Source organism: Argopecten irradians, chromosome 1 (assembly GCF_041381155.1).
Source record: "Argopecten irradians isolate NY chromosome 1, Ai_NY, whole genome shotgun sequence".
In the NCBI taxonomy this organism is placed as follows: domain Eukaryota; kingdom Metazoa; phylum Mollusca; class Bivalvia; order Pectinida; family Pectinidae; genus Argopecten; species Argopecten irradians.
Window position 1 is genome coordinate 68,021,027 of NC_091134.1, and position 12,310 is coordinate 68,033,336.

Sequence of the window (12,310 nt, forward strand, 5' to 3'; positions counted from 1 at the left end):
TGTGGTATAGATCTTTTGTACGATATCAAGGATTTACATTTTTAGTAGACCATCATCAGATGGCGGGCTATTTAAATCGCTTTTCGTCCGTGATCCGTGCCTCCGTTAACATTTCTTGTTACCGCTTTTTCTCAGAGTTGTGCATATTGCGTTTTGGGAGCGATCGGTCAACAAGATGGCCATCTTGGATTTTGATAATTAAAGTTTGTATCATTCTTTGGTAGGCGCCAAGATCACTCTGGGATCGCTTGTTACAATTTAAATTTTCAGTCGCACAATATGTTTTCTTTTGGTTTCCCTAATCATTCAACACAACGTCAATCCATACCCGGAGTAGATAATCATCAGAATTAAAGCTGATGGATCATGCGTCATCTACAAGTCTTCAAATGTACCTAAATATAGCACTATCAAGTAAGTACTGATTACAAGGAACAATATACATATTGTATATTATAGATCGTCCTTAAGTGACAGTAGCTCTTGGTAAGGCAATTGCAAAGACTGTACACTGCTTCACTGCTGCAGACAGAGAAAACAGAAATTGGGTTTGTTTTATAAATCATGTTTATTTCATTCAATGCCAGTAAAGATGCATTTTACACAAACATTTACTGATCACAAGATGGCCGAATAATGACAGTGGTTTTACGACAAGCCAGACACGTGGACACAGTACAACAGGGCTGATATATCTAGGCGCCAGGACACACACATTCAATGGGACGATTCTGGTGTGACTTGTTTTACTACCCACATTGAAGGACACACATATATATATATACTACATTTACTGTATATGTACTGTAACCAAGTTTCGGTATTTGACGTCCCGTCAGAACAACTATGATTTTCTTTCAATTCAATGACAAACCTTTATCAATGTCTTAATATCAACCATTCAATAGCAGCAATCCTAACGGCAATCAAAACATCTTAACCATTTACGATTATCGTATCTAAGTTTTACATAAAGTATGACTTACAGACTGAATATTCTCTGAGAAACTTCGTTTGGAGGATATCAATCAACGAAGACCAGCTCTTGACATTGTAAACGAGATTTTTCTATCGCTATTTAATTCAACTGTTATTTCACATCAAGATTTGACATCCCCGTTTTAAATTGGATATCGGGGTTTACATGGGAGGTTGAATAAAAGAAAAAAATCACCATGACATTTGACCTAGGAGAACACTGTAAGAAATTCGCCTTTAGTCAACCAATGCTATTGATACAATTTTTTACATTTCTATACATTGCTCCAATACAACGTAGTTTTACAAAGTATTTATATACTTAAATGTAATATATCTTTATAATGGGTTAAATTTAAAGTTGTGTACATAATTAACTGTGCAAAGACTTAACCAATTAGATGGTTAATTCACAAGAAAAGAATACGCTTGACAAAATTATATAACAGATACAAACGCCAATATACATAACGTACAAAATATTGTTTCATTTAAAGAAATATTGGTGTCAGGTGTCCAGTCCTGCACAAAAATCGCCACCGTAGTGGAAGGGGGATAACTCTTTTAGCCTATATCGCGTTTACTAAATACAACATATATTTACTGTTTAATTAATTTGGTACTGTAAAAACACATTTGAAATTTATTATAACTATAGTTAATCTTGACAGGATTTGATTTTTTGCAAGTTCAAAGATTGGATTCATCTCAAATATATAATGCAATATTTGCATATTAATCTTAAATCTGCTAACCCGAAAAAATAACATTTTCTATATCTGTAACAGAACAAATGAAGTTGAGAACAGGTCATTCAATCAACATATTAATTTCTAGGTATAATGTATATATCATATTCTGAACAACCACGGTAACTACAATGTATAAGCTGTGATATCTCATTATTTGAACTAGGAAGATAAACGTTTTTACAAACTAAAGATAACGCATACATTGTATGGCAAATTTTGTACATATAAAAGAAAATATGAATTATGAAACTTCCTGAATAACCAAAATGATTTCCTCGCTCAACCTGAGCCTATAGCACGAGCTCCGTTTAGTCATTAAATGTTAGTAACCCACCCTTTATAGCACGAGCTCCGTTTAGTAATTAAATGTTAGTAACCCACACGAATTTCTTTCTTTTATGTGGTCATATGTTGCATGGTAGATTATAAAAGCCTGTCAACTTTTTCAATCCAAATGGAATGTTTTAGAAATGCAAATTCAAATGAGTCTGCTTTTAACAGCAGTAAAAGAAATGTTATGAGTGAAAAGTACGTTTCTATATGTTAACTGATGGAAAAGTTATAACAGTAATGCTTGCAAAGTTAACCACATACATTTATGCAACATCTCGATAAAGCTTATCATTTTCATACAAGATTTATGATTTTTACAACATTCAGTTAAATAGTTATCCACAGAAATATAAGATATTATAATACTTACACACGTCAAACGTGAAAAGTTAAGCCACTTTACTTACAAGTAGTTTATGAACTGTAATTATCTAATGAAAGTTGTCTTAAACAATGCCAAAAACAAAAGTTTCCGAAATTGGTGTGAACTGCAAATACATTATGTATTTTAAATTTTTATACAAAACACAAAAGATGAATGGCTACCCTGTGACTCCAAACCAAATTAGTTTCAATTAATCCAATAACTGGTGTCCTTTTCTTCGTATCAAACTTTTGAAGAATGAACGATGTATCTCGATCTACAAATGACTAGAAGTAGAAATTCGGATTATAAAAGATGTTTTTTCTCCAGTAATGCAATCACAAGAACAAACATTGCACGTGCCTTTAAATCAACAATAAAATCATGTCTAACAGATTACGCTGATATTTGGACAGAACTAGGTCTGATTTTTTAAAGCTTTTTGATAAAAAAATTATAAATGGTATCGGAGATATTCAGACGTTTCTATCGACTCAAAAATGATAATGATACTTTTGTTCTTTCACACTACACTTTTAGAGATCTTTTAGCTCCAAATCTATAAAACGCATTTGATGTGTCATTCCGCTGGATCCCCGTCCAGAAAACGTACATTATATACCGTGTAAACAAAACGATGAAACAAACGATGTTCACTAGCTTTGATGAGGTGAAGGTAAAAACGTTTACAGCACGTGGTGATCAGGTGATAATTTTAGTGTTGGTTAGATATACTTATATACATTATAACAATGGTCCAACAATGGGTGACGACCCTAGGCTTTAATAGTAGTCTTAGTTCTGTATAAAACTTACAACACGATGTTGTTTTAGTTCCGAATAATGTACAACTTAGACTGTAATAATGACCATGTCTAATCCATCAACGGATGGTTTAAAACTGATAATATAATAAATATCACCATAATTACCCAGTACAGAAAGAGAAAACATTCCTATAGCAACAGACACTATATAGATCTAGACCACCGACATGCTATATACAGCCAAAGGAATAATGTTAGCTGTCCACTTTACAACAGTACCTTGACGATCCGAAGCAATATCCACAAGTTCAATATATACCACCAGGCGGTCAATGCTTGATGATTTGTAGAAATCCAGTCCAGAAAATTAAAACAAAAATTTGTTCATCAAACAATTACAAAAGAAATCACCTTTATGTCTGTTTTACGGAAGCTGTTTTGATTTATACTTTGTACAAATTAAATTATCTCCAATATAAAAAGGGATTTCACTTTTCAGTTCCTTTCACATTGAAACAAATAACCACACAAGTTGACTGTCACAAGCATTCGCTTTACGTAGGATAAAAACATGATTTTATAATTGATTTTTCATGCAAACGAAAGCGTTTGCCATTTCAAACACAAAATATTCACATTATAAAATTGATCACAAGTATAAAAAGAAAAAAAATAAGAACGTTTCACGTTATGACACAAAATACAAGCTAAAGAAAATTGGTATCATTAGAAATATATCACAATGTTCATGTTTTATCAATTCACTTTGTCAATATAATTCCCTTAAAAGGTGGTCAGGAAAAACGCCGAATTCCCACTTATTATAAGAGTTCTGCAACTTCATTGAAAAGGGAAAAGTATATCTTTAAATAGAAACACAACATTGTGGGTTGAAATAAAATTATACTCCTATAATTTGAATATCATTTTCTGGAGATAGGTTACATACAAGAAGTTTTATTCTATGCTTATTCCAACCAATGCCTACGGTTAACTATCTCTGAAATCTCGGAACTAAGAAATTCCAACAGTTCACTGACTGAAGTGAAGCCAAAATACAGTTGATGTTATGAACTATATACCCATGATCTAAATACTTCTTATAACCGGATTCCCTTTCTTAAAATTATAATTGCAGTAACCGTTATATCTATTTAATGGACCGACAGCAACATGAGAAAGACACAGGACCGTCACTGTCATGGATAATAGTTCAGCTCCACTTAACTCCCCTTGTTGGCACAGTAGTTACACTATTTTCTAATCTTTTTTACAATAACTATTGAGCTCGAGATACATCCAATTATGGTAACATTATAATGAACAAGAACATTTTATATCTGGCCTTTATAGCATGCTCTGGATAAATGCTACCCTTTCGGAATACTATATAATGTCCGTCTAATACTTCGATGAGCCAAATATTAGCATGTCTACCATTAAATTACTAATTAGAGATCTGGCAATAACCTTTTATTTCTGAATAACTGTACTACATACTAAGTATAACACTTTGAATAAATAATAGGTGGGGACAGACACGGAACATATAAAACATTAAAGCTGGATAGCTATTGAGAAATTAAAATCGTCATGATTTACATATACATATATATGCACTTGAAATGTAAATAAATTACACGGTATTCATGGATACCAAAGATCATAATCATTAATACACAAAAAATCAGAATATCCTTTTTACCTGTGTAAAGGAAACCCGTTTATGCACTCACTACTAAGAAAAGCAACACTGTATCGTTAAAATACGATAACAATTGTAATGTTTTACTACATAGTAACACCTACATATTCCAGATAGTATTCAACACTATAAACAATAAACTACTGTGCTCTGGATAGGATTCTCAAAAAAGCTTCCAATAGAACTATCATTCATTACAATGACACCAGAAACCACAAAATTAAGTAGATCTGAAATTATTTCTGTAAGTACTTTGATGATTTAACTTTACTTAGTAAGGGTGAACTGTTACATGGGTTAACTGTTACATGGGTTAACTGTTACATGGGTAAAGTGTTACATGGAAGGCTGGTTGACATTAGCACTGTGGAAAAGATGCTGTTCGCTACTGTTACTATCCCACTGGCCATTCATGGTGGAGCTCTGTTGAGGATATCTGTATACTACAGTTTGTACGCCGTCATTTTCTGGCTCTGTTTGACCACTCGCTACTGGTTCTAGTTCGGTAACTGGGGTCGACTCCACTGTAAATACACACAAACATAGACGATATAAGTATGGTCTTTATATTAACACAATAGTTCTCTTTTGTAGATACAAGACCTCTAACATGGTAAGAGCGATCAAGACATTTTATCTGCAATAGACAAGAGATGGACACAAACGGATTGCATCTAAGTAGGTAAAGATTTTATTAATTAAAAGAACAATAATTTTTACTGTTAGTTATAGTTAATAATTCTCAAACTCATGCAGAAGTAAACTTAACATCCACACAAAGTCATAATGTAAAACATTGTTATTTGAATGCAGATATCAATATGTGGTATGAATAATTTACATAACCTGAAACAATTAAAGATGCTCCACCGCCGACAGGGCATTAACGATACTCATCATTTTAACAATAATTGGTGTTAAGTCATATATATATATGTATGTCAAATATGTCAAAACATAATATACAATAATTTATTTTGCTTTTGGTGCATGCGCAATCAGTACTTTATTTCATATAAGAAGTAGTGTCACGAATTTTTTTCGGGATGCAATTAATTATTTTTAATATTTTTATCTTCTGCTCCTGTTTTTGATACAGAAAAAATATAATTTGTCAACGGTGGAGCATCTTTAAAAATTTCAAGAATTATTAAATAAGTCAAATTAAAACACTTTGGTTAAATTAACTTTGCAATGAAGTACATCCAGTAAAAGATATCTGAATTGATTACGAGACTTTCTTTTTATCACATCTGTGTGAGAAGGAATGTGTACGACCTATTATCTGGGGTGGTCATCTATTTTCATTTCATCCAATTCAAATTATAGATGAGGTAACACAACTGTTTGAGAGAAATACTGAAAAACAGTTAATAGCAGGGCTAACAATGATAGCTTTGCTTCACTATTGGGACATAGATCAGCTATACAACATAAAGTTAGTAGGCAACATCGAAACAATGCACTGCATACAGTCACTTTTATTTTTTTCATTTTATTATATTCTGAATGTGTTGAGGTCTTTAATGCCAAGATCTTTGATAACATTGACATATAGTAAAAGTAAGTTGAACTTTCTTGTTGATATAATACGATCTACCAAAGCTAAGTCTGCTTCAGCTAGAACTTTCTTGTTGATACATATAATACTATCTACCACAGTTAATTCTGCTTCAGCTAGAACTTTCTTGTTGATACATCTGCTTCAGCTAGAACTTTCTTGTTGATACATCTACAATGTAATACGATCTACCACAGTCAGCCAGCTAGAACTTTCTTGTTGATACATCTACAATAGTAATTTGCTAAGTCTAGAACTTTCAGTTAGAACTTTCTGCTTCAGCTAGAACTTTCTTGTTGATACATCTGCTTCAGCTAGAACTTTCTTGTTGATATAATACTATCTACCACAGCTGCTTAAGCTTAACAACATATGATACAACTGTGACGACAAATATTTCATATTTTAGTGTTGTACAATATCAATGTAATTTGAACCTCACCAGAGATAACAAGTTACAAATGTATAAAATTTGTCTACTTGAAGAACTCCCTAAATAAAATCTCTTAATTGCCACCATTGATAATAAAGTGGTCTTAAATCCTTGATTTAGAGAAACAAGAGCTGTTGGAGAACAGCAAAGCTCGCCTATTCAGAAGAAGTTGATGTTCAAGCATTTACTATTTAAACATGGAAATATGACAAATTAACAGACTCAAAAACCCCCTAAAGGGCCCCAAATTGGTTGTATTAACACGTTCAGCATCCATACACATTAGGAAAATAAAATCATAAACATTTATGATGACTTATAATTAAACAATTGACAAAATAGAAACTTGCTCAAAAACTTTAACATGGAAATATGACAAATTAACAGACTCAAAAAACCCCTAAAGGACCCCAAATTGGTTGTATTATCACGTTCAGCATCCATACACATTAGGAAAATAAAATCATAAACATTTATGATGACTTAAGCTTAAACAATTGACGAAACAGAAACTTGCTCAAAAACTTTAATGTGAAATGGGACGCCAACGCTGACGCCGACGCCGACGCCGGGGTGACAACTTTAGCTCCCCCTATTCTTCGAATAGGCGAGCTAAAAAATGAATCAAACACTACAGTATAATTAATCATTTTTGTTGTAGGATTAGAGAAAGTAAATAGGTCTATATCAAAGTAAAGTATTTCATCTGATGAGGTTCAGTTGAGCTGAACTTAAAATGGTGCTCCACGAAAGCTTGCTAAAATACACTGTAATGATAAACAACTAATTCAAATGGGTTAAAACAGTCATAAAATCAAATCAAAATATTTCATGAAATACAGCAATCAATGTAAAAACTGTAAATGAAAAGGGTCAAAAATAAATAACTTAAAACATGCACTCGGCATTTCAGTAATAGCTAGAAATGAATATTTATCTATTTTTACCGATAAACAAGAGGCCCAGAGGGCCTGTTTCGCTGACCTGGTTTGTAATGTCAAGTAATGTTCTGAATACAGGTTCATTGTTTCTTTTCTGAAGGAATTTGAATAGGAATTTCCCTATTGGGCCCCGCCCCTCCTACCCCCGGGGGTCAGAGCCAAAATTTATACAAGTTCTGTTCCCCTTCCCCCAAGGATATTTGTGGCCAAATTTGGTTACAATCCATGCAGAACTCTAGGACAAGTAGCGATTTATAGGATTTACCTCTATTTCTCCTATTGGGCCCCGCCCCTCCTGCCCCCGGGGGGTCAGAGCCAAAATTTATACAAGTTCTTTCCCCCTTCCCCCAAGGATGTTTGTGGCCAAATTTGGTTACAATCCATGCAGAACTCTAGGACAAGTAGCGATTTATAGGATTTACCTCTATTTCCCCTATTGGGCCCCGCCCCTCCTGCCCCCAGGGGGTCAAAGCCAAAATTTATACAAGTTCTGTTCCCCTTCCATCAAGGATGTTTGTGGCCAAATTTGGTTACAATCCATGCAGAACTCTAGGACAAGTAGCGATTTATAGGATTTACCTCTATTTCCCCTATTGGGCCCCGCCCCTCCTGCCCCCGGGGGGTCAGAGCCAAAATTTATACAAGTTCTGTTCCCCTTCCCTCAAGGATGTTTGTGGCCAATTTTGGTTACAATCCATGCAGAACTCTAGGACAAGTAGCATTTTATAGGATTTACCTCTATTTCCCAGATTGGGCCCCGCCCCTCCTGCCCCCAGGGGGTCAAAGCCAAAATTTATACAAGTTCTGTTCCCCTTCCCCCAAGGATGTTTGTGGCCAAATTTGGTTACAATCCATGGAGAACTCTAGGACAAGTAGCGATTTATAGGATTTACCTTTATTTTCCCTATTGGGCCCCGCCCCTCCTGCCCCCGGGGGGTCAGAGCCAAAATTTATACAAGTTCTGTTCCCCTTCCCCCAAGGATGTTTGTGGCCAAATTTGGTTACAATCCATGCAGAACTCTATGACGAGTAGCGATTTAAAGGAAATGTTGACGGACGGACAACGGACGGACGACGGACGGACGACGGACGCCGGGCCATGACATAAGCTCACCAGCTAAAAACATAAATTTCCAAGGTATTTTGTGCTAATAATTCATTTCGAACCATTAAGTTTGCCAAGTTATGGTGAAATAATCACAGATTTCAAAAAGCTCAAAACTAAAATTGCAAAAGATTAACTGCTGAATCTGGAATAAAATGAACTGGAAGCAAATATTGGCATCATATCATCATTACCTATGTTATCATTTCATAATGCAGAGCTATTTCTTTAATAGATAAAAGTACGGGTTTCTAATGGATCATTCACGATACAAACAAATAAAACGAGAAATATTTGTACGACAAACGAATGCCCCAAAGTCATCTGAAATCCGGGTGCAACATGACAAGACAAAACTGCCCCATCCTCCCAACCCGTTTTCATTTAATCAATTGATGGATTAAAGATAGCTCTGCATCACAAAATGACATAATTCCGCTTTAACATATTACAGGGAGATCTACTCTTGAGGGTTTGTATTTGTTATTGGTTATGTGCAAATACGTAGTTTTATCTGAAAATATGAAGTTACAAGCATCAACTCGTGACTTCACAATCAACCCGTACCCACAAGAGGGATAACTCTATAATGTGTAAATACAGAATAGCAGGACTGCTGGGTGCATTCACTGGAAAGCTGGTCATCACATACATATCACAAGTAACTCTTAAAACAGTAACACAAGCCGTAAGCTTGTGGCAGTAAAATATGACAAACTTGGCATCCCCCACCCATTAGAACATGTAGTGAAAATACATCTGTAATTCAGTGACACTACCTTGTGTACTTGTGAAATATATGTGATTTCAGTAAACATACATATACGGAGACATACCCAATACCAGCTAATTGCCATAATAAGGAGGAAGGTTTCCGTCCACTGGAAAAAGTATTTATAAAAAAAATGTTATAGTTGTCAAGCATATACATCCAATCTTACTACCCCAGATATTGTCACCATACTAGCTACAATAACACACACAGTTTAATCTCACACTAAATAAACTAAGTATCTCATTGTCATTACTAGCAATCCAAAAATATGCATACAATGTATATGCAATTGAACAAAATGTTATCCGCTAATATGTCGAGTAATATGTCAGTCTAAATTTTACATATCACATGTATTATTACAATAGCTGTATATCACTTCCTAAAGACTTCAGTTAAAAAGTATTAAATGTTATGCTAATATTCAAAACTAAACCAAAAACTATTGAATGTGAGGGAAACTTTAAACAGGAAAAGAGTTTAGTGTTAAAACTGAAATGGGTGCATAAATATAATAACAAATCTGCTTGAGGAGATCGAAAAGCTGGAAGTATATAATAAGTGGTTTCTCAAAAAAATAGTGATATTATAGTACCAATTGATTAATTTTTGTTCAAAAGTTAAAGTCAATACAATTATTTAAATTAACTTTCACAGAATATATGGAAAATGAATATATCTTTTTCTTTAAAGAGATTTTGAGACTGTGATGATATAATTAACATATTATAATAAATCAAATAGATTAGTCAGGTTTATTTAAAGACAATGGAATATCATCTGCTTGTACAATGTATTTACCTTATAACAGAATTCACCGTTGACTTACAGCTTGCAAGAGACGTCGTTCAAAAATTATAATCGGATAGATCAAATCTAAATACATTTAGGCAGCAACCCCCCAGATCGTAAACGATAGAACATTTTTCTCATATGGAATTTAAGAATCTTTGAGTAATAAGCTTGTCCTTCACATTGAATTAATAAAAGATAAAGATATCAAATATTTTCTTTTAACATGTCTTTATGGGCAGCTGAAGAAACTGATCTCCTAAGCACATACATTCTTATATACCATATATATTCTATCAGAAAAACAGGTAACCTCTGACAAAACATTATGAAATTATATAACAGATTGTTGTTATTTACCTCGGCAGATTTGACTGGTATGTTACAACATCCACAGCTAATAGTAAACTACTGTATAATCTAGTTTATATAATTATAATTATAGATACAAAAGCAACCCTACAACCAAAAATAAAAAAGTGTCAGTTTTAATGATTAACAGAAACTGTAAAATTATTAAAAATAAACAAAAAAACTTGTCAATAAAATTAAAATTTATTTTGTACTTAAAACCAAATAAACGGCATTACATGCTAACATGCACCGAGTGCACACTTACCATGGTAATTAAGTTGGGTCAAGGTCATATTCCATAAAGGATTCTTCCCACCTGGTAGGTACAAATCCAGAAAACAGTTTTCAATTTGGTCCTTCTAACCAAACGTCAGAAACCCACAAGTTTTTGGTACTTACAACACAACACTAGTACGGAAGGAATAAAGATCCTTGACAATACAAATGACTAGACTATGACACATCACCGTTGCTTTGTATTGAGACTGTCCATTGAAGTTTTGTTTAGACTTTCTGACGGTAATGATCTTATAGTGATATAACTCACTACAGTAAATTTCCAAGTACATTTATTTATAAAAAAGAACAAAGAATAAGTCAGATTGTGTCGAAAACTTTGTTAGTGAAGGCGAAAAACAAAATGAAAGCATATTATGTAATTTTTTAAATTCTTTAAACCTATATTGGATCAGTGAAATCCAGAATGTTATGGAAGTCAGGTGCAATATGGCAGCCATAGAGGTTTGAATAGTTTACAGTGATTGGATAACTAATAAAAAAATACTCATCACCCCCATCTTGTGGAAATAACCAGGTAAGAAACTCTGGCCGGACAGGTACCATCACCAAAAAAGGTTACCGAGATAGCTCTCGACTATGATTTAAGGCAGGTTCCTCCACTGATGGGTACCTACCATTAATGGGGGGCAGTCTATTGTTGATGGAGCCATCTGGTCCCTGGTAACTGATCATGCTGTGTTTCGTGACGGGACCCACACCGTTAATGCTCCCGTGGAACGCCTGGTCTGGCCCCATGCTATTGGTGTTTGTTCCCACATTGCTGGTCTTAAACACAAAAACATGACTATGAATAGAAACGTTTTTAACTGTTACGTTAGTGCATTTTATAAATAAGATTCTGAATGAAATTTATATCTATTGTAATAATAAAGGTTTTAAATGATATTTGATTTTTTTTCAATGCCTAGGACATTTCAACAGACATCCTAGAGAAGCACATTGACTATCACTAGATAGGTACCTTTGTTTCATTTGTTGATCCATAATACTCATGTTTCACATTAACAGCATTACTCTCCTTGCCGGTTGAGGTACTAAGTCCACAGTGGATTTCATTTGGTTCTGGCACAACGAAACCTCGTCTGTCCAGCAAACTGCAACACACAAACATTCAAATTACACTTTAAATAATATAACATTTGTTTTACTC

The 12,310-nt window shown here is 34.0% G+C and overlaps 1 protein-coding gene across 5 annotated transcripts in view; it reads right to left on the reverse strand.

The window, feature by feature from the left end:
- Positions 1 to 549: 549 nt before the first annotated feature.
- The window catches only part of LOC138306333 (palmitoyltransferase ZDHHC9-like), a 40,787-nt gene continuing 29,026 nt past the window's right edge, over positions 550 to 12,310 (reverse strand). For 3 of the 5 annotated variants that reach the window (XM_069246783.1, XM_069246776.1, XM_069246768.1), the window contains exons 8-11: positions 12,122 to 12,254; positions 11,775 to 11,925; positions 11,126 to 11,176; positions 550 to 5,423 (exon numbers count right to left, since the gene is read on the reverse strand). In XM_069246783.1, coding sequence (XP_069102884.1) covers positions 5,236 to 5,423; positions 11,126 to 11,176; positions 11,775 to 11,925; positions 12,122 to 12,254 — 523 coding nt within the window. In that variant the 3' untranslated portion in view covers positions 550 to 5,235. Of the gene's footprint in view, positions 5,424 to 9,775; positions 9,821 to 11,125; positions 11,177 to 11,774; positions 11,926 to 12,121; positions 12,255 to 12,310 lie in introns of all 5 variants that reach the window. The other 2 variants (XM_069246799.1, XM_069246791.1) reach the window with 2 other exon arrangements.